General features: G+C 48.3%; 1 protein-coding gene and 1 long non-coding RNA gene across 4 annotated transcripts in view; both read right to left on the minus strand.

Moving 5' to 3' along the window:
• Nucleotides 1-3,184, minus strand: part of LOC144774295 (uncharacterized) — a 29,092-nt gene extending 25,908 nt beyond the window's left edge. Inside the window, exon 1 of the long non-coding RNA XR_013600184.1 lies at nt 3,006-3,184. This is a non-coding gene — a long non-coding RNA (uncharacterized LOC144774295). The remainder of the gene's footprint in view (nt 1-3,005) is intronic.
• A 2,081-nt stretch (nt 3,185-5,265) lies between these two features.
• The window catches only part of HOOK2 (hook microtubule tethering protein 2), a 406,674-nt gene continuing 384,866 nt past the window's right edge, over nt 5,266-27,073 (minus strand). For all 3 annotated transcript variants that reach the window (XM_078689227.1, XM_078689226.1, XM_078689228.1), the window contains exon 22: nt 5,266-9,291. In XM_078689227.1, the coding sequence (XP_078545353.1) occupies nt 9,118-9,291 (174 nt within the window). In that variant the 3' untranslated portion in view covers nt 5,266-9,117. The remainder of the gene's footprint in view (nt 9,292-27,073) is intronic.

Consider the following 27,073-nt stretch of genomic DNA (forward strand, 5'->3'; position numbering starts at 1 on the left):
GAGCCATCGTTTGGTGCCAAGCTAGCTTTGGGTTTTGGTGCCGATGGAAGAGGTGGAATCGGCATGTGCGGCTTGCTCGGTGCCGAGGCACAAGAAGGCTTAGTTGTTTTCTTCAGAGCCGGGCTCGATGGCGGGGCTTTCGAAGCGGGTGTTCGGTCTCGACTGGGCCTAGCGGGCGGAGTGCTGACCTTTGCCTTTGGTTTGGGAACTGTATGTGGTGCAGGGGCAGTAGTACTCACGCGCTGACCCGATGGAATGGAGTCATCTGAGTAGTCTGCCTCGGATATGATCTGGAGATCAGGCGAATCTTCTTCGGGAACGAGCGGGACCTCTTCATCAAAGATATCTTCCGGTTCTGGAGCAGATCTCCTCATTCGGTGTCGACAGGCCCTCCGATCCCGGATGATTTTCTTTGATCGGAAGGATGCACAAGCTGTGCAGGTCGATTCGTCCTGTTCTGGTGATAGACAGAGGTTGCAGACCTCGTGGTGATCGCTATGTGGAAACTTTGCTCGACATACCGGGCATCTTTTGAACGGAGTTCTGTCCATGAGGTGTAGGCCGCACGGCGTCGATAGGCCCAACGGCCTGCGTCGATGACCGGAATGGAACTGATGGCGTCGAAACTATTGAAGTCTATGTCAAAGGTAGTTTTTTGAAGTTTGAAGTTTGAGGAAGTTTTGCGCTTCGATGTGCTTGAAAATGTGTTTTTCTAGCCGGAGCGGAGAAACTTTCATCCGAACCCAGTGGCGGAAAAAAACAATCAAAGGATGGAGCCGATGCCCGTGCGCAGTATTGTCCAAGGGAGGAGTCACCTATCTCGTGACTACAAAGACTTCTTCCAAGACAACAACCTGCAAACACCCGAGCCCAACACCAGGTGGCGATCTATTGCTAAGTGTACAATATGCAGCTCATATGCCTCGAACAGATGGGTTATTTCTAAATAACAAGACCTCAGCTTTTAAGGAGTCTGATTTGAGACAATTATCCTCCATCCAGTTGCCTGTATCCAGCATGCAGTCATGAAGTTTAACTGAAGTGGCATCCGGATTACCAGCTACTGACATGATATGATCTGCGTATAGTCGGCATAAGAAACTAAGGCAAAGCCATGGGATTTAATCAGAGCTGCTAGCGGTGTGACATAAATTAGAGTGTGGGTTCACAGAGGGCTTCTGTGGCACCCCACATGGCAGTGAGAAGGATCATAACACAAAATCTCATAGGTTTCCCTGCTTTGAATCGATCTCTTAGAAAAGATGTCAAGAATTTCAGGCTTTATCCTTGATTCCTACAGAAGCAAGCCGTTCAACAAGAATAGTGTGATTGACGGAGTTGAACGTGGACGACAGATCTAGTTGGATCAGGGCCGCACTCTCCCGCCATCTATGGTTTGTCTGATGGCCTCAGTGGAGGTGATTAATGAAAGCTCTGTGCGGTAATGACTACAGAATCCAAACTGTGTGGAATCCAGGATCTGGGTAGCATTTATAAAGTTAGTCAACTCCTGATTGACAGCCTTTTCCACTACCTTAGCTGAAACTGGCAAATGTGAGATCAGCCTGTAGTTGTTGGGGTCACTTGCATCTAAATTGGGATTTCTCAGAAGTGTGTGGATCAAAGCTGCCTCTTTGGAAGTATCCTGTGCTAAGTGAGTTGTTAAAGATGCATGTGAGGTGGGGAGCTATGACCCTGTGAACCATATGGATAATTCTTGGGGGACGTACGTCCTGCGGAGACCCCGATTTAACAGGTGTGAGACGTTTTTGTTTTTGAGCTACGGACAAGGCAGAGATGTGAGATAACGTTTTGAAATTCATATTGCACACATGCACCCTTTTTAAGGCGAAGCATACAACTTCTGCCCAATCAGCAGATCTTCTCAGGGGACTCAGCATGTGAGTGGAGCCAGAGACCCTCTCTCAGTAGTGCTTCCTTAAGCTCTTTTTTCTGTTGATCAGATATGGTTGAGCTAGAGCTGGGCTGTCAGGCCAGAGCAAACAATGCTACAAAGCAGCTGCTGGGTGAGAAACTATCATACAGCGTTTGAGCTAGCAAAGATGGATTTATGACAAAGTAATGTATTATTCATGCAGCTGTACCTCACCTCCCCATCTATTGGTGTTACAGGGTAAGACGTTTGAGCAGGAACCTCTGCATGTCACTCTCATCCACTGACCATGGTGCCAGCAAGAGTAACACTTCTGATGAACAGAAAATAAAACTGTGCATAACACAGGACCCCACTGCGCTCGGTCACTCTAAAATCAGAGCAGTCTATATGCTTGAAACCTCACAAATGTACACAAAAGCTGATCTACTTCAACTCATCGAATTTTGTTCTCAGACACCTCCTCAGGCTTAATTTCAGTTTATTTAATGCAGTACCATGGGCAAGTTAAGGCTTGGCACCATAGAACCAGAACACTCACTAACTGGCTATCATGGAGCCCTGTGGCATTTTTGAATCCAAACAGGTGAACGGATTCTTTTCAAACACAGTTAATTTTGGACATTTCCTCAGAAATATCAGTAACCTACAGGTATTCAAACTGACAGATATCTCATCTCATTGCATGCTGCTGTGTATACAAGAGCTGGGCATTAACTTTCCCACTGTACTTCTGGGTATGGAGAGAGTTCCCAAATTCTATGGGCTCTAAATAAATTGTGATAAACCAGAGCATTTTCCATGGATACTATTTTTGATCTTGACAAACTGGCATGTACCTTGAGGCATGGGATCTCCCCAAGGGCGTGAACGATTTAATTAAGGGTGTGGCTTAAAAACACATAAGCTTAGCATAGTCTCCCGCCCAACTGATATTTTGCTGCTTTTGTCATTGCATCAAGAAATTACACCAACAAGCCTTAACTATTGGCTTTGCCAATGGTTGTTAGTTGCTTAATTTAAATATGGCTTCGTTGTATAGAACATTTAAAATGCTTCAGTTTTGAAATGATTAGACTGAAAGAATGATAACAAGTCTCTTTAAAGTTACCTCAAAGCCAGTGATAGGTGGCACTGCTGCAGAGTTGAGTTTATTTTTCTCATCCGGAGAGTGAGGGCAAAAATAGAGAGCCCGATAGAGACACGTCGATAGAGACACGTCTCAGCACCAGCTTTTTAGAACTGCTGGTGCCAAGCACAGGCAGGACCGGGCCCAATTAAAACCCTGGTTGTAGCCAATAAAAGAAAGCTAGCTCCTGAAGCAGGAAGGAACATGCCCACAAGACGCCAAAAAGCACTAGTATACCTGTGCACGCAGTTGCACAACTTTTGCAGACAAGGATCTTATCAAAGTTAAACCGGCCTGAGCACACAGGAGTCAATCAGTAACTTCATGACATATATTTTTAATGATACCTTCCGGGTCAGAAGCCACAAGGTATTTTGTCTGGTTCAGGTTTACTCCACATCAGACCACAACGCCATCACCAGTGTGAGGTGGAGAGGTGTGGCGCCGCGGCCAGGGCGACTAACGCTGGAATCTGGGGATCACGGTTCGATCCCCAGCGCCGGCGGCAGGTTAGCCCAGCACCATGTGACTCTGGGCAATAGCTTGCTTAATCTTCCCTACGGCCCCCAGCGCCTAGAGACCCTAACGGGTGATTGTGCGCTTTACAAATGTGGATTATTATTCATGTGATAACATCACATACTTGCCAACTCACACAGTGCCACCGTGTGACACATCATATTGGCTTCCCTCACACGGTCTCCCAGTGGCTAGGAAAACTAGCTGAAAACCGCTGTAAATGGAGGTTTTCCAGCTCGTCCATTAAGGGGTGTAAAAATACCCCAGGACAGTGACACCAGCCTCAGCACGCTTTTTTTTATTTTTGGGAAGAGGAAGCTTGGAGGCGGGGTGGGGTTCAAAAGTGTCTCGCGGGTACTTCTCAGCACGAGGTTCTGCCCCTTCAAGTCCCCATCCCCTCCTCACACGAGATTTGTAGGTTCCGCCTAGGCAGCGCTTGCGCAGTCTCTTCGAGGCATGCTACAGGGTATGGGCCTAAAGCTCTGCCCACTTTCCACCCATCTTTTAATTGGCTTCTGTCCTTTGTAAATGGTAGCTTTTCATTGGTTAATAGGCTTAGTAGTCCCTCCTTAGTACCGCCTTGTCTCTTCTTGTAACCTCCCATGAGAACACCCCCTGTTACATGCGTTGATACTCCCTGGGTTTTAATTACAGCTCCAGAGCATTATATTCTTAAAGGGCTTCAGGCAGGACACATGCTTGGTCCAAAGCAAGGCTGCCAGTGGGTACTTTACTCACTAGCACATCTCACATTTATATGAGACCTTCTATAAATGTCCCTTCATCAACTCCACACAGAGTACAACCTAATCTGGACTTAATAGAAAAGTTATTTTGTCTCATTTCAAAGCTACTAATTGCACATATGGACATAGCTATTTGAATATACTTGTGGTACTGTCTTGCAATGCAATGCATTATGAGTAAGGTGGATTTACCATATCTTCTGCAGAGTGCAGTACCATATGTGGCCAAAAGAGGTCCCATAGCCACAAAAGGGTCCCCAGGGGACCTCTTTTTGTCACAGATGGTACTGCACCCTGCAACATGGCTAGGTAAAAAACATTAGCATTTATAAGCCAATAACTAACTCCAACAAATGTGAGACCAATTGCATTTCCAATGTAATAGGTCTCGCATTTGTTAAAGTTAGAGCTGTTGGCGTTGAAAATGACTGTTTTTTACTTTTGTTTTTTTATACCATTGGCAATAGTACTATGTAAATATAACTCCACTGCAAATAAACTAAATTAAAAACATTGATATTTTCAACGCCAACAACTCCAACTTTAACGAATGCAAGACCTATGGCATTGCAAATGCTGGTTCTTCAAGTTGGCAGGTATGCATCATTATAATTAGTGTTTACATTTTTAAAACATTTGCCACTTTTAGATTGCAAGTATGCTCATGAAGCTGGTCTGGTAGTGCTGAGGCACAAGCTTCGCCTCTCACACCTCATTCAGGGGTACAAGGGCAGGACTAGTGCTGACCTCCCTAGCGTGTCCCAGCACCATGCTTAAGGAAGGGCAGGAGAGGGGCAGCAAAATGCGTGCCTTTCTGGCGAGTGACGAGGCACGTACCGTGATGCAAAGTAGAAGTGGTAAAAAATGATGTGTTTCTCCTTTAGTAGAGAGAAGACCCTTTAAAGCCATGTCCAACTCATGACCTTTCCGCTCAGGGGGTGAAAACAATAAGCAGAGTAAAATAATGACAAAGATAGTCCGAAGAATTTGGTGTTTATTTGTAGTGCAGAAATGTAAAAAGCAACACGTGTCACGGCCTTTCCCCCCACACAGATGTACAAATATAAGGATCTCGACCCAATGAAAACCTTTTACTAGACATTTAAGACAAATGGGGGTTTCCCATCCTTTACAAACAAATATTAATCCGAACTTAACTGAGGCAGCAAACACAAAACTTGGCGAACGATAACACCAACCGCAAAGGTTCAGGAGGCGACAGGATGTTGTTGCATTTCAAACATCAGGCACATATATGCGCCTCACCCTACATTAATAAAAAGGAAAAAAAATCATGAAATGTTAACTACGACGAGTGTTCAATGCACCTGGAGGGGAGTGTTTCTACCTGACCAGAAGCACAGGGCTTCACCAATGAAGTACCACCCATTTGATTCCCAAAGTGATGTTCCAATAAAAAAGGCACCATGGACCCTCGCAATCTGAACATTACACATCCTCCAATACAGCAGTTCTAGGCAAGCAGAGGTTCAGGGGGCAAATCTACCCCTGTAGCATAAAACCCAAAGCCAGTGAAGGAGGAGGAAGACCAGTGACGGCCAGCAGTGCTGCACTGACTGATCAACTGAATGACTATATTTATACATAAGGGTAAGTCTAACCCTTGTGTTGCACTGACCTGGCCTGGCCTGGCCTGGCGAATGATTATTCCCACTTTAACGCGGACGATGATTCACGTTCGAACAGGCTGCCATAGCTGCTGGTCTTTCAGTGACCAGGACTGGTAAATGGGGAGCTTCAGAGAGAACCTGCACTTTATCATTTGTGAAAGAGTGACTGCACTAACGGATCATTTATATACGAAATAGGTCAGTCTAGGTACCCACTTGTGCAAGAGTAATTTTATTTAGTGAACTAGGACAAGTACCTGTGCATGGACTAGAGTAAATTCTTGCATGGTGCAATGTCCAAACCAGTGACGAAGAGTCCCTAAAGGTTGGTCTGGTCTCTTGTACAGCAGTTTCTGGGACCAGTGAACTAGGACATGTAGTGGAACAAAAGAAGTTTAGCTTAGTGTGTAGCCATGCCCACAGTGGCCGGTACCTGAAAGGGCCAGTCCAGCTGTTTGCATAGTGCACTGACTGGCAGAGGTATGAGAGGCACTCTCTAGCAGCTATTCAATAAGGCCAGTGAACAAGTAACTGTTCGTACAGAAGGCCCAGTCTGACCTCCTGTGAAGGCATAATCATAAGTCGCAGCGGGGAACGAGTAGCACTGTGCCAGTTTAGGCCGCTCTACAAAAAGCAAAACCAGAGTACTAGCTCTACTATAAATCTACTCGAAAAAAATAGTGTTAAAGAAATATTAAAATACATTGCAGAATAGTAAACACATGGAAGTGTACCCAGCTACCAAGTACTCAATGTTAGCGGTTAGGGGAACTTGGCATAGGAAAGTAAGTGACGTACCGACAATATGAAGATCGCAAAACAAGAATGTGGGTCGTGAGAGAAACAAAAGACCACATCAGCTCCTTTCAAATTTCCATGAAACTTGACTGGAGCGCACTTGTGCCTCCCTTGGCCAACTGCACTGAGGTTCAAGAGAGTGAGTGTATGTGCAGAATGTACCACCACAGAAGACTAAAGATTGAGCGTGGTGGTAAATCCAGTCAAAATGTGGGACAACAAAACATGTAAAAAATGTGCAATATGCAATAGGTGCATTACAGGAAGTAAATGAAATACGGAAATATTATTTAAAAAAAGAATTAAAAGTTACACAAAAAATAATACAGGTTAAAGAAGTAACTTTTTGAAATTCTATTTGAGGAAATAAAAAAAAACAGCAAAAAAACAAAGGGCCAGCACAAGCAGGTTAGAGTGATTCATGCTAAGACAAAGAGGAGATTTCTCCCTATTTGGCACACAAGTGGAACATTTTACCAATTCGTTTTGAAAAAGGAGAAAATATTTTTTTCAGAAGCCTTATTTTCAGATCTGTTTAAGTAAACAAACCATGACTACTAGCGTTTCATCAGACTAAGGCTCCCTTTGGACATGGTCGAGTGGTCCATACATGACGTTGATTATCCGTTTTCCACTTTCCACTAAAACAGTTCATCCTAAATCGGAGAGGTTCAGAACAGTCTGTCTTCGGGGTTTCACAAGCTGTCAGTATCAAGAACTCAGACTGCACAAGTTGGCAGCATCAAGTGTGATTATTCATTAAAAAAATTATACGCAATAACAGTTGCAATAGCATGCTTGTTGGACCGTTTTGCTGCTTTTTGGGCAGAAGGGGCGGCCTTCAGAAAATCCAATTATAAAATCGTTCAAACAGTCCTTAATCAAGTCCTCGGCTTCTTGGTGTGTGAACTGGCACAACTCCCCTGGAGAAAAGCCTGACAACAATATATTGCAAGAAACTCGCCCCACTTCAAAATAAGCTTCATAACAGAGACATTAAGATTGGCCATAAAAAAGAAAACTTTTAAAAATAATAAACAGCAGAAGCTGATCAGTAGTAGTTTAAAAATGTGCAAATGTCATGGAAGGCTTGACGGAATTTTGTAGTCTTTGTTGCTCACAAACCAGAATAAACATTACAGCCTGGGCCATTTTGGACGCAAGCCACACTTGTGCCAATGCACATATTTGTGAACGGAGGGTTATCGATCCCCAAAATGCAGACTTGAGAAGTCTGACCGGATGTTACCCAACCCCAACTGTTCAGGGTTAAGTAAAAATAATACTTTATGTATTAATCTTACTCAAGCCCCAGAACCTAAAAAGGACAGAACCTAAGATAGACGCTGAGAGAACACAATGGTGTGGCTTGGGGCAGTGTACACATGCACACCTTTAATATCATGCAGTGCTTTTAGACTAGGTGACCGAAGAATGGACGGCGAAACATACATCATTTGCAATCATCTACCCTATTAGAAATGTATCCAAAAGGTTACTAAAATAGCAGCTTTAAAACATTCACACCCGCACTCTTTGCCCACTTAAAATTGTCTGACGAACCCTTCAGTTCATTTTTATATGTGCAGATTAGCTTTTGCTTTAAAAAACACCAATGTATACGTATAACAATGAGGTTCGTAGTCCAGTTATACCAGGCTTTCTTAGTGTCACAGTTAGGTCTTCAATGGGACTTTCCCAAGATTACAACCCAAACATGCTTGGCGGAGTGAACATGGTTTCCCAACTTCCAGTTCTCCCACCCCCACCCGAAAACATACAAACACTAATATTTAGACAATTATATACAATAAGCAACATTTGCTTCTCCATACACCTCCCCCAAACTTCCTTTCCAACAGCGACAACAAATGACTCACAGAGGCAAACTGCTCTTGAACACACTCACAGACATACACACCATCACCCCGGACAAGTAAAATAAACCGCTAAAAACCCAGAACGTTGCAGTGTGGGTGTAAAGATACAAAAGTTAAAAACGTTTTCGACGAAGTGATGCTTGGAAACAGGACAAACATCTCAGAGCAGTGACTCCGTTTTGTAAGTTCATGGCAGGACGACGAGCCGGAGGAGAAAGGAAACCCGTGTATTTGTAGCTTTGGTACACGTAGCGAAAATACCATTATTGACCACTTGTTCATACAAACCGCTAGGCCGCGGAACTAGCTAAGGCGCAGATCAACCTTCTCGGATGCACCAATACTGAAGTGTCTAGCATCACTGAACACTGGCCCGATTGCCCCAATAAGATTTGGGGATGGAGGCATGGACCACCATTTTAAGTAGGAAACAGAGCCCTGACGTCCATCTGTCAAATGCACAAGCACACATGCCTGATGCAGGAGTCCCAGCTGTGGTTTACAGTTTCCCTCTGCCCAGTCAGTGGGGTGCAGCTTGCTTCTCGCCAGGGGTGTACTTTAGCACCATGGACTGTGTGCGGTTGAGGCGTCCACGGCGGCCATTGGTCGCTAGGCGCTGCTGCGCGAGGAAAGACTGCGCAGGGCCGGGAGACGGGGTCCGTTCTTCGGTCGCGCGCTGATGAAGAGCCATCCCCTGTGGAGGAAAGGGAGACGTTAGCAGGAGGTCAGGGAAAAACATGATGCCTCTAAGTGATTAACGTCTGCACGGTGCCCATTCCAGGAAAAATACCACACTTGCGCATTTGCACTTACTAAACAGTCGTATTTGGTGGTCACTGTTGGCCGCAGTTTTATTACTTATTACATATGTCATACATGTGCAACTACCCTGGACACCATCTTGGGTCGGGGTCATAAATCATCCTCACATGTTATTGCAAATTGGGTATCACACAGTGTCAGTTGGGCATCATAAACCCTTGGGTCATAAATCATTGGGGTATCGTAAATCATTATCCCACAATCAGTCTCATTTTGTTGTCATAAATCACTCTGCATGTTCATCATAAATTAGCAGCTATAAATCATGGGTCATACATCACCGGGGTATCACAAATCGTTCATCATTTCTGTGGTCATAAATCATTTTTGGTGATCATCATAAATCATCAGCCATAAATCATTGGCTGGTCAAATCATTTGTTTGTCTTTTGATCATTTGCATCTCCTAGGATCGTAAATCACCCTGACAGTTCATAGATTGTTCTTTTCCACACCCCTTTGCGTGTGAGGGGTAGCCTGTCCCAGAGTGATGCCCAAACTCGCTACCTTGCTAGTCTCTTTTGTGCCCTGCTGTCTGTTGGGCTGTGAGCGACACCTCCGTTTGATACCCCCCTTTTTGTCAGGCCTACTCACCCTGCCGTAAGGCAACCCAAGTGAGTGGCCCTCCTACATACCGCCCTGTTGGTGTGTTTCCATAATCAAGCCATGCACCTTTTGTTTCTGCTGTTACCTAGGTGTGGGTGGATGAGACTCGAAATTCTTGGCACCACACCCCCAACTCCCTGATGTAGAAGTGAGCTGCCCTAGAGGGAGCATCACCTTATATCCACCCTTTTTGCCATTGCACATGGATGGGGGGGGTGTGCCCATGATTGGGAGATCCGAACCCTCACTTGGCCCTCCTTATTGGTCCGGTGACCTAGCACCACTCAGGTGCATGTTTTGCCACGCGGCGCAAACCAGTTCAGTTCCTTGTCAGGCTCTGACGGCCATTATGGCCCTGGCCCTCGAGGCCCCCTTTGGGTGTGGCCTCTGCTATTCTGGCACATAGCAAAAGTGCTGCAGTGTGAGGGTCCGATGCCAGCAGGCAGAAAACCATGCCATGGGGCGGTGAGCACACAATTCAAATAAGCAGTGTATTCAATGCAAGTCCAAAACAAGAATTTACTTCATATTCATCATTCACAAATCAAGTAGCACTCAAATCATAACGCAATCATTATTAATATACTGTTCCGGTGAGCCTACTGAGTGTGTTGTGGTTCAGTTGGGGACTATAAGCAGAAAATGCCAATCCCAGGAATCTTTTAGATGTTACATAGATCCCAAACATACCCATCGCTTACATTGATTTTTTGCAGTTCATTTTTGGATATCTGCAAATGTGTCGTTTTTGGGACGGAAAAGTCCCCTGCGTAGTGACAAATGAGAATGCCTGCCCCGAGTGCTCCAGTGTCGATTACGTGCCACCAGCACAGAGGTGGCAGAATACCAGTTTAGTAGGGATCAGGGCTTCTTACCTAGGTCACAGGAGGGGTGCTTACAGGCCCACAGTTCCACGGCTGTGTATGTAACTCATCCCTCGTCTACACGGCGATTATGCGTAGCGCCTGGCAGCGTGTGATGCTTGCATATGCATGCTGGGATGTATATGTGCCTGTGCATGGTATAGAACATGAAGGACGTCTGTTAGTTCCATTTGGAAGCCCTGGGCCTAGAAATACTGCAGGAGGTGTGAACTGCAACCCACAGACAGAAGATGTGAATTGTTGATGTTCTGAAGTGCAGGGGTTGACTCTTACGGATCCCCAATGAGCTGTGGTTGAGGACGTCTGACACAGACACAGCCTGTACAGAGACTGAGGAGGTCCGACGCACCATCGGGAAAAGACTATGAAAGGTCGTGGACCATCAACATTGGGAATCCAGAGCCAAGAGACACTTTTCCTGGTTGTCCCACACTTGAGGGCTGCCATCAGGTCAGCTAAGACTGTTAATGGCAGTCAGGCCTCTTGGGAGACTCATGAATTTAGCACATAGCACTACTGAAGTGTAGAAAGTATTCTACATGATTAAATGGCCTCACTAGAAGGGACAGAGGGACTCTGGGATATCGCGCAGGACAACACAAGCACCCCGACCATAAGAAATGGTGATTTTACATAGTAAGTTGCCTCTATGCAAAATGTGCTTATAATAAAATATCACTTTTCCATAACAGCAGGCATTTGACTCGACAAAACATATTGCAGTTACTGTGTGTACTTTAAGCCTTTATAAGCCTCAATTTTACTCCCCACTCCATCCCAACCCCATCCCAAAAGAGCCTTGGACTGCTCGGACCGCATTACTACTGAGAGTCTAGTGCTAAAAGAGGTAGTACATAGTAGGTAGGGTCCAGTGACAACAGGAGTAAAAGTCCACAACCAACATTGTTAGGCCCAGTATCTCCGCTCTCTGGAGGTTCTGACAGTAGTGATTTAGCTAATTATAGTAGTGAAAATCAAATCAGAGCCCATTGAAATTATGGTATGTATTTGCAGGTTTCGCGTTCAGTCCGCACATCATGTGGAGGTCTGGATTTCCAGGAAAACATAACAACTGTGGCAGTTACCTAAAGCTAGCATTATCGCCAACGTTGAAATTTGTCCACCTTACTCCAGTGTTGAAATTTTCTTTTCTCTTTGTCTCAGTGGTTTTTAGCAGTAGCTTTGGTCCTCTTAAGAGAATCCATATCTAACACTGCGAACAAACAAACATCTCAGATTCTCAAATCCAATCAGAATTAAACAGGTCTGAAGAGAGGTGCGCTGGTATGGACACTGAAGAATGCTAACTCATCCAATTTGTTACAAATTCAGATTTGAGAGCTCACCCACAGATCCTAACAATATGTAAACACAAAATTAACCCATCTCAGTGCAGAATGTGAACATGAGGAATTTGTATGCATGTAAACAAATGCTCCGCCCCATGCGTGGCTACGCAGGGGCGTTTTGTAAGCAGACCCGATGATGAAGCATGTCACACACATTCGTGTGTGAGTGAGGGCAGTTTTTCAAAACACATCTGTGCCACTGCTCATCTTTCTACTTCCTCTGGGTCTAGTCCTCTCCACCCCTTTATGGGTTTACATGTGATATTTGGGGGTTCGGGGTGGTAGAGTTTGTTTTCGACCCTCCCCCCTTTTTTGTGATTAATGAATTTGTATGCATATCACCAAAAGTGCTTTTCTGGATTACCTTTCGGTTCCATTCTCCGATTTACACTTAATTTGAAACTAAGAGCCCAAACTAAACAAATCAAGCAGATTTTAATGCCTCCAAATTTCAAAAAGGGCATGACCCAATCATATGTAATTGTAAATGTAGTGCTTATATAGCGCATGTATCACCCCCGAAGGGGTCTCAAGGCGCTGTACACATACCGATGTGGAACCCTTCCTGCCTTCCTGGCCTTTCCCTGTGAAGTGCCCACTCCTGGGCACCCCCAAGGTGAAGTCAGGCATCCTAGTGCTGTTGGGGCCGTTGTGGAGATTAAGCAAGCTATTGCCCAGAGTTGCAGAGTGGGACCCATGATTAGAATAGGCAACGAGGCGAGAATTATCAGGTCCGGGGAAATTGAGCTCAAGACCCGCCGAAGCGGGAATTGAACCCTGGTCCGGGCCAGACCTCTGCATCAGGGTCTGCCGCTCTAACCATTGAGCCACACTTCTCCACAATCTCTGCACTTCTGTAGTATAAATCTACACCCTAAACCCCAAACTGGTGCTAGCTTTATAAAATCCCACAAGCAGAACACGGAGTTCCAGTCATATCAGATGCATTTTAGAACAGATAACTGAGGAGGAGTAAACCAACTTCCTTTAACGAAAACACTTGAAAAACCGATTTACCACACCACAGTTTGGCCTAAAATGTCTTCCATTTTAGTACCTCAACAAAATTCACCCAATTCACATGAACACACTGAATCTTTGTGATGGCGGTTAATTACTGGGTGTGACGCAACTTGTGCCTAGTACACAGCCAGAAATACTCAGCTGACACAGAATGGTTGCCTTTTTTTCCTTTTATTTTAAAGGTACTGACATCATACCGGAGTCAACTAGCCATAAAAAACAGGAATGATAGAAGCATGGTCATGGAAAATGCTTTGGAGAATTCAGTACTTTCTGAGAAAGGGCAACCAATGCACAACCTTAAGCAATTCAGAGATACTTGCCTGGGTCACCAGGCTCTTACCAGCATCCTACATATGGTGCCAAGTAAAAACGATCACTACAGCCAACATTGGGTATAACTATTGAGATCTTGTGGAAAAGAAAAGTATCTCATGCTAAAGCCTGCACAAGAAAATATGTCCAGACAGCAGACTCGTTCTGCATCTCTATGATCCCTCCAAGAAACAGAACTGAGATAGTACATGCACCAAAATAATTTGGTCAGTTTCTACTGCCACCAGAAAATTGGTGTTTGTTGTGGTCAAGTTTGGGCCGACAGAATTTGAAGCGGTGTCTAAAGGCAGAGACGCACACTCCAAAAAGATATATGCAGAGGAAATGTGTGTAACAGCCTATACAATGTACCCTAGAACCAACAAGCATTGAAAATGCAATAGGTCTCGCAATAGAAGAGTTTGACCTTTTTCGTTTTGCAAATGGATGAGTGGCGTTGCGTGGGTGAGTGGCGTTGCGTGGGTGAGTGGCGTTGCGTGGGTGAGTGGCGTTGCGTGGGTGAGTGGCGTTGCGTGGGTGAGTGGCGTTGCGTGGGTGAGTGGCGTTGCGTGGGTGAGTGGCGTTGCGTGGGTGAGTGGCGTTGCGTGGGTGAGTGGCGTTGCGTGGGTGAGTGGCGTTGCGTGGGTGAGTGGCGTTGCGTGGGTGAGTGGCGTTGCGTGGGTGAGTGGCGTTGCGTGGGTGAGTGGCGTTGCGTGGGTGAGTGGCGTTGCGTGGGTGAGTGGCGTTGCGTGGGTGAGTGGCGTTGCGTGGGTGAGTGGCGTTGCGTGGGTGAGTGGCGTTGCGTGGGTGAGTGGCGTTGCGTGGGTGAGTGGCGTTGCGTGGGTGAGTGGCGTTGCGTGGGTGAGTGGCGTTGCGTGGGTGAGTGGCGTTGCGTGGGTGAGTGGCGTTGCGTGTGTGAGTGGCGTTGCGTGTGTGAGTGGCGTTGCGTGTGTGAGTGGCGTTGCGTGTGTGAGTGGCGTTGCGTGGATGAGTTGCGTGTGTGAGTGGCGTTGCGTGTGTGAGTGGCGTTGCGTGTGTGAGTGGCATTGGGTGTGTGACTGTGCTGCCTGTGGCGAGTGCAAACTACAATCAATTGGCACAGATTAAAATAATATTTTTAAAACATGAGTTTATTATGCCAGTTTCAAAACAACTAGTAGTTTCACTTAACCTGCATTAACAGTAGCACTTGGAATATAGGTATTTAAACTCTTTGATGTCGCACATACGGCATTGAGTTGGGAGATCAACAGCTGAGCTGTACATTTTCAGTTTTGCGTGTAATTGTGTTATATCTAGGGAGACGGACAGACGTGAAAGTGATCGGGGGAGGAGGGGGGTGGGGAGCACGTGAGTGGTGTATGTATGTGCCTAAGCGAGGTGTTTGGTGGAGCGAGGCTGTCCAGGAGGGAGGGGGAAAAGGGAGGGGTTATGGCAAGCAGGGGGCCTGATTATGGCCACAGCTTGAAGTCTTTGAAGTCTCCGCATGCTGGCAAATGGTGATGAGGCAGAGAGTCTTTGATTCAGAGTTGTACTTCTGGATTGCTTTACTTAGGGAGGAGCCAGACAAGCATGAGGGCCTTTGAAAGTCGGTAGTATAGACGGTATGTGAATGGCGACTTTGGGTGATGTTATCATACATGGTTCATGGCCCTGCACTGCAGAGCCGGCATAGCGGAAACGCTTTATTATTTACTGTCAACGAGAACTGAAGGCGAGGGTGCTAGGCAAAATGCAAATCTGGCGGGCGAGACAGTGCAGTGGCCCGGAGATGGGGGGTTGGGTAGTGTGGGGTAAACAAGAGCCACCCAGCAGCACGTGAGCGGGAGGCACCACTTGTAGGGGGTGGATGTGAAGAGGACTCGTCCCTGTGCACGCGAAAGTGAAAGCAGCGGCCGCATCAAAAGTGTGCAAATTTAAAATACAAACTGCAACGAAGTAGAGCATCAAAAAGAACCCGCTGTAGACTTACTGCAATTTGAGAGATGCTGTCGCGTGAAGGGACAAACTGAGTGTGTTACTGCAGTAGAAAGTGAAGAAAGGCAAACCAAGATGAAAAAAAAGTTAAAACAAGAATAAGACCAAAAGAGACAAGACGGAGGGAAGGCAGAGAAGGGGAGGGGGAGGAGAAATGCGACACGGCGGGCAGGGGAGGGGGCGGAGCGGGGAGAGGGTGTGAAAGCAGCAGGGGCCTGGAGTGCGGCTGAGGGAACTGAAGAAATGCGACACGGCAGGCAGGGGAGGGGGCGGAGCGGGGGTGTGGGAGGAGTGCGCCTGAGGGAAAATACATGCAAGGCAGGCGGCTGGGGGCATGTGCACGCGCTTTTAAGCTCAATGCGCATGCGCATTGAGCTTGAATTTCACGGGCACTGCAAGGAATCGCCACGATTCCTTGCAAGTTGGTTAAAGACTGTTTAAGCCCCCATAGTCTCGCAACCTCGATGCGCAAGCGCATCGACAGGCGAGACCTAAAAATCCTTATGAAGCTTCCAGAGACTAACTTTAATCACTAAGGACCGACCTTAGACCCCTCTCCACCTGTACAGTAGCTAAATTATTAGGAAGGATTTGGCTTATAAGGTGGAAAGTCCGGTTAGGACAAACAAAAACATTACGGCTTAAGGGCCTGCTCATAGGGGAAAAACCACTATAACCTAAGCTCATCCCCTAGTACTCCCTAAGACAGTGGGGTGTGAACCATATGAACAAGTTACTTACCTTCGGTAACAATAGATCTGTAAGAAACATTAGTTAGTGATAGATTCCTTACCTTAGAATAACCCCCAGGCATCAGACTGGATCCGGAAAGCTTTCGTCGGCAGTACCCCTGCGCGTTGGTAGGCGTAGTTGTACGGCTCCGCATAAGTCGTTGGCGTCGTAGTCACGAGAGGACGTAGCCGGAGCTACTTAGACGGGCCCACGCGCGCTGACATCGGTTCTGTACACGACTTTCCTCGCCAGGAACGCAGAGCCATGCAAGATACCGACCACTGGTGCATTGAAACTAGGGCCCTGAAAGGGATGACCTTAACCCTAAAAATCAGTTCGCAGAACGAGGAGGATGGGTGGGGGGTAAGGAATCTATCACTAACTAATGTGTCTTACAGATATATCGTTGCCGAAGGTAAGTAACTTGTTCATCTGAAAGAAACACATTAGTGATCGATTCCTTACCTTAGAATAGATACCAATACCAACCCCGGTGAAGGGTCTGCGAACAAAGATCACACCAAAAAGTCGGAGAGAACAGAACGGCCGAAGAAGCCGTCTCTCCGGACTAGACTGTCAAGGCAATAATGCTTAGTAAAAATTAGCAGCGAGGCCCACGTGGCTGCCTGACAGATGTCTTGCAGGGGGACACCACGTCCCAATGCAGTAGTAGCAGCTGCCGCCCTGGTAGAATGGGCGCGCAACCCGGAGGTTCCTTTTTAGCCAGAGAATAACAGGCCTTGATACATAAGACGACCCAGCGGGAGATAGTCCTCTTGTGTACAGCCCGGCCTCTCTTGGTGCCCACGTAGCCAACAAAGAACTGGTCATCCACCCGGAACTGTTGTGTGCGATTCAGATAAAAGTAGAGCGCATGTTTTGGGTCCAGACGGAGGAGCCTCTCCTTGTCTGGAAGAAAGTGGGCAAGGTGATAGTTTGCCTGATGTGGAAGGCAGTGATAACCTTTGGCAAGAAGGAAGGACGAGTGCGAAGCACAACCTTGTCCGATGGACCGACAGAAAAGGAGGATTACAGGAAAGAGCCTGAAGCTCACTCACGCGCATAGCGGAGGTGATGGCAACCATGAAAGCAGTTTTCAAAGGTAATAAACGAAGGGGACAGTTGTGAACCAGATTCAAGTTCCACGTTGGCATTACAAACGGAATAGGAGGGAAAAGGTGAGTAATGCCTTTGAGAAATCTATTTACAACAGGGTGCTTGGAAAGAGAGGGCTGATCAGGGAGCCTGAGAAAGGCCGAAATTGCAGAAAGATAGCCTTTAATAGTGCCCAGAGCAGAGCCCTGGTGTGCCAGAGATAGAAGGAACAAAAGGACTTCTGAAAGAGGGGCAGAAAGGGGATACACAGCCTTTGCTGTGCACCATGCAACAAATGTGTTCCACCTGCAGGCGAATACCGATTTAGTGGAGTGATGCCTGGTTGCCAGAATGATATCACAGACTTCAGGAGGCAAGTCGAAAGGAATCAACTGTCACCGCTCAATCTCCACACATGTAGGTGGAGGCTGGACAAGTTCAGGTGGAGGACCGTCCCCTGCTGCTGCGACAGAAGATCCTCCCGAAGAGGCAGTCGGATGGGTGGGGGGGGGGGGAAATCATGCTCATACTGAGTAGCTCAGGATACCAAACTCTTCGAACCCAGTCTGGAGCCACAAGAATGACTTTGGCCCGGTCACGCCTGATGATCTTCAGCACTCTGGGTAGAAGTGGTATAGGCGGAAAAGCGTACAATAAACCGCAGCTCCACTCGTGACGAAAAGTGCTGCCGAACGAGTGACTCCTTGGAAATCCCAACGCGCAGAAGTGATGAAATTACGCGTTCTCTTCGGTGGCGAATAGATCTAACCAAGGCTCTCCCCACTGTTGAAAGAGACCTTGCGCCTCCTCCGAGTGAAGACGCCATTCGTGTTCCATCATGCACCTGCGGCTGAGTTTGTCCGCCCTGCGTTCAAAGAACCTGCCAGGTGTTGAACCGTCAAGGAAATGCCTTGACGTTCCAGCCATGTCCAGAGGCGCAGAGCTTCCCGACATAGGGTCCATGACCCCACCCCGCCTTGTTTGTTGCAATACCACATGGCGGTCTGTGAACACCTGCACAACTCTCCCCTTGACAGAGGGAAGGAATGCTTTCAGTGCAAATAGGATCATTCGGAGTTCCAGAAGGTTGATATGGAGCCTTGACTCCGCCGGAGACCAGAGGCCTCTGATCTCGGCCTCTCCCATGTGGCCTCCCCATCGCAGGAGGGAAGTATCAGTCACCACTGTGTGCTCCTGTTGGGGAAGGGAGAGGGATCTGCCGCTGACCCAACGCTGGTTGGTGAGCCACCACTGCAAATGTTGTGCAGTGCCCGCCGAGATCTGGACATTCTCTGACAGGTCCCATTGAGTCTGCGCCCACTGGAACTTCAGGTCCCACTGCAGAACCCCCATATGCCATTATTGGTCAGAAGGATGCAGGATGCCATGAGGCCCAGCAGCCTCCGGGTCATCCTGACCAAAACCCAGGACAAGGGCCGAAAGATTGGAATCATAGCCCGAATGTCCTGGACTCGCTGTTTGGGAGGATATCTGCGAAACTGCGCCTTTTCCAGAACCGCTCCTATGAAAAGGAGCATCTGAGAGGGAATCAGGTGTGACTTCAGCACGTTGATGGAGAACCCCAGCAAATGCAAGAGATCGGCCGTAGTCTGGAGGTGGGAGACAACTGCCTGGGGCGAGCCCTTCCTCGACAGCCAGTTGTCGAGATAGGGGAACACTGAAACCCCTGATCTGCGCAGATGAGCTGCGGCCACCGCCATCACTTTCGTGAACACCCGAGGGACGCTGGTAAGGCAAAAAGGGAGCACGGTGAACTGAAAGTGCTTGTGGCCTACCGTGAACCGTAGGTAACGCCAGTGGGCCGGCAGGAATGGGGATATGAAAGTAAGTGTCCTGCAAGTCCAACGCTACCATCCAGTCTTGCGGATCTAGGGCAGACAAGACCTGAGCAAGTGTGACCATCTTGAACTTCTCCTTCCGGAGAAAGCGATTGATGTTCTGAAGGTCTAAAATAGGACGCAGGCCCTTGTCCTTTTTCGGAACCAAGAAGTAGTGGGAGTAGAAACCACAACCTACTTCTGGCGTCGGAACGCGCTCGATGACCCCCTTGGCCAAGAGGGCCGTAACTTCCTGCTGATGAAGGGCCAAGTGATCCCTCGACATGCGGTGGTACTGAGGTGGCATGGCTGGAGGGGTAGTCTCACAGGGGAAGGAATAGCCCTGTCGGACTATCAGGAGAACCCACCTGTCCGAAGTGATGGAGCGCCAGTGGGGGAGGTGATGGCGAATCCTACTACGCTCTGGCGTGTGGTGGGCCTCAAACACCAGACTAGGAAGGTTTGGAGGAAGTGGCTGCAGGGGAGATGGTGGACTGACCCGTCCGCTGGCCCTGTGACCCACCTCTACGGGTCTCACGTCCGTGGCTGCACTGAGACTGTTACTCCACAGGCTTGCGGCTCTGAAACAAAGGTGTTTGCGCGCCCCTTCCTTGGCCGCGAAAGGAGAAAAAAGCAGAAGCGGAAGGAGTGCGCGTGGCCGAAAGGCCCAAGGACTTGGCCGTAGCCTGAGAGTCCTTAAAACGCTCCACCGCACTATCTGCCTTGTCGCTAAACAGGTGAGTGCCATCAATAGGCATGTCCATCGGAGTGTTCTGGACATCCCCGGAAAAGACAGTTGTCCTCAGCCAGGCGTGGCGGCGTAGCACCACTGTCGTGGAAAATGCTCTGCCCAGCGAGTCAGCGGTGTCAAGGCCCAACGAATTGTGAGCTTGGCTGCATCTCTCCCCTCAGCAATAGCTTGGGAGAGCACCGTACGGGCCTCCTCCGGACAATGAGGCAGCACCTGCGCAACCATGTCCCATACAGAATTGGAATAACGGCCCAAGAGGCATGCGGTGTTCACAGACCGCAGGCCTGAACTGGCAGAAGTAAAACATTTCTTCCCAAATTGTTCCAGTTTCTTGGATTCCCTGTCCGGAGGTGGGGAAGGTAAAGCGCTTGGGGACGCAGAGGCTTGGACAACCACGCTCTCAGGGGTAGGGTCTTGGGAGAGGAAAATGGGGTCACCCGGGGCCAGGCCATTGCGTCGAGCCACGTTCTTATCCTTATTCTGTGTTGTGCCTAGACCAAGTGCCCAAAGGAACGTTCGAGAGTGCGTCATTGAAGGGCAGCAGCAGCTCCGTAGAGGAAGACGCCGGCCAAAGCACTTCTATCAGGAGGTTAGTCCGGATGGCCACCGTAGGTAGCTCAAGGTGCAGAGCCTCTGCTGCCCTATGCAACCTCACAGAATATGTACCACCCTCCTCCGTAGCCACGGTAGGAGGAGATAGTGTGCCAGATCCCGGAGTAAATACTAGGTCACCTGCATCCTCCATGTCCTCTTCCCAGTCCGGGTCAAACTCGCACTGGGCTGCGACAGGGTCCTCAGACCCCTCCCAGTCCTCCCCGTCCTACACAACCTGCCAGGCAGGTGGAGGAGAAGGAGGTGGATGGAGAAAGGGATAGAAATTCCCCATCGGTGTCGGAATCAGCGCCAATCGACACCGGTCCGGCACCGTCCCCATGTCGGGGTGGAAGCCAGGGGCGGCGTCGGTCGGGGAGCTGGCCAGCGAGGTCGGTAGAGGTCATACTAGGCTAACAGACATTGGCTGGGATCCAAGCATGGATCCATGGGGTCTCTCGGCGTCGAGACCGGAGTCGCCGACGATGTCGGGTCCGGAGCCGATGACGTAGAAGAGCGAGTGTAGGAGAGTAGGGTCTGCTTTCTATGGTCACCCCCACTTTTTGCTTTTGCTTTACTGGTTTTCGACTTAGATGTGGTTGTGGGCCTGCTAATCAGACCCACAGCCCAGATGCACTCTCTAAATTCACACCATATACTCTAAGTAAAACCACAATTGGGAATTGGCTCACCTTATCAGCCCCTGTAGAAGTGTACCCTAGGTACTCAGGGCATAGGTGTAACCAAGGCCTACCAGGGGCTGCAGCATGTATTATGCCACCCCTGGCTGGCCACTCAAACTGACAACTGGCTGATCACTCAGCTGGGGCAAGGTCGTGTAATCACCCCTTGCTTAGGTATAGTATTCCTATATCTACCCTTAAATATAGACACACAGCAACCTATAAGTCACTTCTATGGCAGGCCTTAACAATCCTGGAGTGCTTGGTTATGTGTGAGATGGTGCTCTAGCATGAGCTGAGCCTGTCTGCAGCTTTCGGAACCATGTCCTAATAGCTGTTCTATGATATTGCCATACCATATACTCTTAAGTGCATTATGAACCTCGCGGTTAAATGCTAACTTTGGTTAGGCTTTATCTAAACATGTCATGTAAGGTGTCATACGCTTTGGAATACTACCCAACCGCCAATTCTGGCGACGGGGGTAGCATTCCACCCTTCTAGAGGGAGAAGACATGTTGTTGCTGACTATCCCGGTTAAGGTTAACCAGAGCCCCAGCGTCACAAAATGGATGCTGCTGCCACAGACACAAGTCTGACCTCCTGCTGCTGGGAGTCCTTCCAGCGAGGGAGGCCTGGACAATAGGTTTCCTGCCTGGAGAGGTGCGAGCACCACCTCAGACAGGATTTTGTGTATTGGACAGGGAGGGCTGAATAGAATGAGACATGCCTGGTGCACACTAGGTGCTCCATGCATACCCCAGTTCAAACCGGTTGCTGGGGCACTCCAGCCCCAGCTCTGGCGCGAAACTGCACAAAGGAAAGGGGGTGTAACCACCCCCCTTCCTGGTCCCACCCATAGGAGGGACCTAGTGAGTAAACCAGCCCCCTTTAGTTGTATAAAGGTAGGAGCTGACCCAGGAGACTTCAGACTTATCCTGATGAAACTTTGATACAAAACTCTGGACCCTTCGACATTCAACCGACTTGAAGACTGAAGAATCTCCCTTGTGGCCAAGGAGTGACCACCCTGGGAAACTAGGCACCATCCAGCAACTCGACGGCTTGCTTTGTCCCTGTTCCCGCCGGAACTCGAGTGCAGAGCCTGACAAGACCTCGACTCCAGGACTCCTCTGACCCCACTGCAAGACTCCAGAAGCTGTGCACTGGGGACTGAGACACCCCGACACTGAGCTCCACCTGCACCGAAGACCAGCCCTCCACACTCCACGAGATCTGCGTGGGGCCCTTCTGCTTGTGTTCTGCTCGACGCGTTGTCCGGTTGCTGGCCCGTTGGCTAGTAGCCCTCTGATGACGACTCCTTTGAAAATCCCTCGCTGGTCTGGATGCTTCAGACTGGCCCTCGCTTCCCTGAAAAGGTGAAGTACCTCAGCCCCTCCTGGTCTGCACCAGAAGCCTTTTGTGTTTCCTGCGTGGGTTGTCTTTGCTTAGGCTTGTTGGCTCCAATCCTGAAGTCGACCCCTCCATCTGCGAGAACTTTCGTGGGACAGCTCCTCTCCAGCACCTTGTCCTCGACACCTCCTGGTCCGCGTGGCTGCAACGACAAGCTTCATAACCTCACCTCATTGCTCCTCGACGACGTCTGGTTCCTCCCTGGTTTCCCCCGGTCACTGGCTAGTGACCTAGACTCTGTCCCCTCTGCTTTCAGGTCCTCTTCATCCTAGATCCACCCTTGGATCCACCCGGACATCTTCCTCCTGGTCGCCTGCAGCATCTTTCTTCACGGCTCCATGGAGCACAACGACGAAACCCGACACTTTGACACCTATGCACCCGCAGCCCGTGGGTGAGGTAACGTGAGTACTTCGGTGCTCCAGTAGGGATTGACTATCCTAGTGTCCAGATTTACTAGTTGTTTCCTCCTAGCTAGACCGGAAGTGTCCTAAATCTTCATTTACTTACCTTCTAAGTTCCCATTGACACTCGCGTGTGTGTAAAGACAATGCACGCGCCGCCTGTGGGCCTCCTACTCCTAACCTAAGGGTCAGATAGTGTAGCCCCAGCGATTCTCTAGGCCCTAGGCCTTCACCTTCCCCAAGTCGTGGTTCTTATACCACTTACTTAGTATATGGTTTTACGCGCCCCTAGGGCCTAACTGTAAATTGTGCTATTTAAAGTATTTCTAAGTGTAACTTGTTATGTGCTTTTGCCTCTGATTTCATAAAGAGTTCAGAGGAGTGTGTTAGTGAATAAATACATATATATTTTATATATATCCTGTGTGGTGTCCTTTCATTTGATATTCAAGGGGTTACATATGGTAAAACTGCTGGCTTTACACGCCCTCAAGAGTCTTTTAGCCTAAGACTGTGCTGTCCACGCTACCACTAGGATAGCTGGTCTATAAGGTTGACTTACAACCATCACCATAAGGGTTGTTTGGACTGGTGCAAGGTGCTCACTAGAATAGTGAACATCATATACCAGGCCAACGTCTCACATTGGTGTGCAGCGGTTGGGATTAGAGCTTGCTGTTTTACCACTTGTTATCTTGCGATATAATTTGAAAGATCATATAGGTACCTGTAGGTACATATAGAAACAAGTCTTAGTATACTTAAGTTCTACTGAACTTAGCTGTTGTAGAGCCTGGGCCTAGCACACCCCGACTACAACTCCTAGACAGATTCTGTAGGAAAACACATAGTGTAGGTAGGTGCAACACTCCCACCTCACTAGAAACCATGTCTCAGACAGTAAACCCCAGTGGTTCTCTGCCTGCAGAAGTAGATCCCCTGGGGACTGCTTCAGGATATGAAGCCTTAGCCTTCCAAGAATTTAGACAATTGTGTACTTCTAGAAGGCTAAAACAGGGTTCAAAACCTACCCTAAAGTTCTTAGTTGAGCTCTTAGAAGAGTAGGATGCTCAAAAGACACCTGACTCAGGTGCTTCAGGTAGCTCAGATGAAGTCCTGCCCCCCACAGAGGATACCACTGATCCTCCAGTACCAGATGAGGTAGAAGAGGTAGAGGAAGATGATTCTGATTCTGAGACAAACAGTCAGACCATAGTCAGAAGACTTAGTCAGGCTAACTTAAGCATACATGGGAGTCAGTATGGGCAGCCCTCATACAGACCCCCAAGTGGGCTTCACCAGAGGCAGATAAGAGGGAGATCCCACTCCAGGGACTCTATTAGATCTCATGCTTCAAATAGCTCTCACGGCCTTCCTCAGAGAGGGATGACTTCCCCTCAGAGAAGGGAACATGAGGCAAAGTTGAGAGAAGCTGCTCTTAGGATTGAAAGACAGGAACTTGAGGTTGCCCTGGCCAAAGAGAAGCTTGCTCGTGCTAGAGAGCATAGAGAGTGAGTTAGAACCCACTGGTGGCAGCAATATCCCTAAGGATAAAGATAGGTCCTATGAAAATAGACACCTAAGCAAGATTGTGCCCCCCTATAAAGAAGGGGATGACATCCACAAATGGATTACTGCTTTGGAGAGGGCCTGCAAAGTGCAGCAGGCACCCCAAAGTCAGTGGGCAGCAATCTTATGGCTCTCCTTTTCTGAAAAAGGTAGAGACAAGCTCCTCACAGTTAGTGATGGGGATGCCAACAACTACTCTGTCCTGAAGAGTGCTCCGATTGATGACTTTGGCCTAACCACTGAACAGTATAGGTTGATGTTCAGAGATACCCAGAAGAGACAGACTCAGGACTGGACTGATTTTGTTGATTGTGCCACTAAGGCTCTGGAAGGCTGGTTATTGGGAAGTCAAGTTAGGGACTATACAGGATTGTATAATTTGATCATGAGAGAGAAAAACCTTAGCAACTGTCAAAACCAGCTATTGCATCAGTACCTGATTGACTCTGATCTGACCTCTCCCCAAGAATTGGGAAAGAAGGCAGACAAATGGGTCAGAACCAGGATCAAGCAGAAAACACAGAACCAAGGGGGTGATCAGAAAAAGTCAGACCAGAAGGGAAATGAGCAGAAACAAAAAGACCAGAAGTCTTCACCAGGCCCCCAAAAGGCACAGGGGTAGGGTGGCTCCAAAAAGAACAAACCAAAACAAGAAGGTCCAAAGAAGCCCTGGTGTGGATACTATAAGGCAGTCTCTCACTGGTTTAGTGAGTGCACCAAGAAGGGCACAGCACAAACCACCAATGCCCCCAAGGCAACTGCCCCCCCTAGTCCAGCTGTAAGTTATGGTTCCCAGCAAAAGGGTGTAGTAGGGTTAACCCTGGGAACTGAGGTGGACTCTGGCCTAGTCAGAGTACCAACTCAGGCTGTTCTGGTCTGTGATGGGGACATAGCAATGTCCTCTACTGTAAGTCCCAGTAATCTGAGCAAGTACAGACAGACACCTTTTATTAATGACAAGATGGCTCAGGCCTACAGGGACACATGTGCCAGTGTCACTATGGTGACACCTAACTTTGTGAACCCTGACCAGATCATACTAGGTATAACCTACCTAGTGACCAACGCTAGCAATGCCACTACCTCCCATAGTATGGCAGTTGTTAACTTCTCCTGGGGAGGGGTAACTGGCCTCAAAAGAGTTGTTGTGAGTTCAGACCTTCCAGTAGAGTGTCTGTTAGGTAATGATCTTGAAACCTCAGTTTGGTCTGAGGTGGAGTATATGACCCATGCAGAAATGCTGGGAATATCAGCACATGTCCTTGCTGTGACCAAGTCACAGGCCAAAAAGTGCTTACCTGAACAAATGCTGGATCTTGGAACAATATACCAGACACTACCCAAGAGAAAGCGCAAGAGGGTTAGGGCAGTGCCTTCCCCCTGCCTCAGGTTGAGGATCAGCCCTCCCAGGAGGATGATTCGGAGATCCAAGAGGGAACTGTCCTGGAAGAACTAGAACCTGATCAGGTTGAGTTTCTTGGGACAGGGGGACCCTCAAGGGCAGATCTGAGGCAGGCTCAATTAGATTGTTCCTCTCTTGAACCACTCAGACAGCAGGCTGCTGCTGAGGCTGCTGGGAATGCTCAAGGTACACAAAGTGTATTGGGATGATGGGCTCCTTTATTCAGAGGCTAGAGACCCCAAGCCTGGTGCTTCCAGGAGGTTGGTTATTCCTCTGCAATTTAGGGGCTTCCTTCTTACCTTGGCCCATGATATTCCCTTAGCAGGACACCTGGGCCAGAACAAGACTTGGGACAGACTTGTCCCTCACTTTCACTGGCCCCATATGTCAGAAGATACCAAGGAGTTTTGTCGCTCCTGTGTTACCTGCCAAGCCAGTGGCAAATCAGGTGGCACAAAAAAGGCCCCCCTCATACCACTACCTGTGGTGGGGGTACCCTTTGAAAGAGTAGGGATAGACATTGTAGGAGGAATGGACCCCCAAACAGCATCTGGTCACAGATTTATACTGGTGGGAGTGGATCATGCCACCAGGTATCCAGAAGCTATTCCCCTGAGGACCACAACTGCTCATGTTGTGGCAGGAGCCCTACTTGGAGTTTTCTCCAGAGTGGGCTTTCCAAAGGAGGTTGTCTCTGACAGAGGTGCAAACTTCATGTCAGGATATCTAACTGCAATGTGGAAGGAGTGTGGTGTGAACTATAAGTTCACCACCCCCTATCACCCACAGTGCAATGGGCTTGTGGAGAGATTCAACAAGACCCTCAAAGGGATGATAAAAAGGTTACCTGAAAAGCTTAGGCGAAGATGGGACATCCTTTTACCCTGCCTTCTCTTTGCTTACAGAGAGGTCCCACAAAAGGGGGTTGGCTACAGCCATTTTGAGCTTTTGTTTGGGCATCCCGTAAGAGGACCCCTATGTCTTGTGAAGGAAGGATGGGAGTTACCTCTCAAAAAGCCTAA

This window comes from Lissotriton helveticus, chromosome 1_1, assembly GCF_964261635.1.
Source record: "Lissotriton helveticus chromosome 1_1, aLisHel1.1, whole genome shotgun sequence".
Classification (NCBI taxonomy): Eukaryota; Metazoa; Chordata; class Amphibia; order Caudata; family Salamandridae; genus Lissotriton; species Lissotriton helveticus.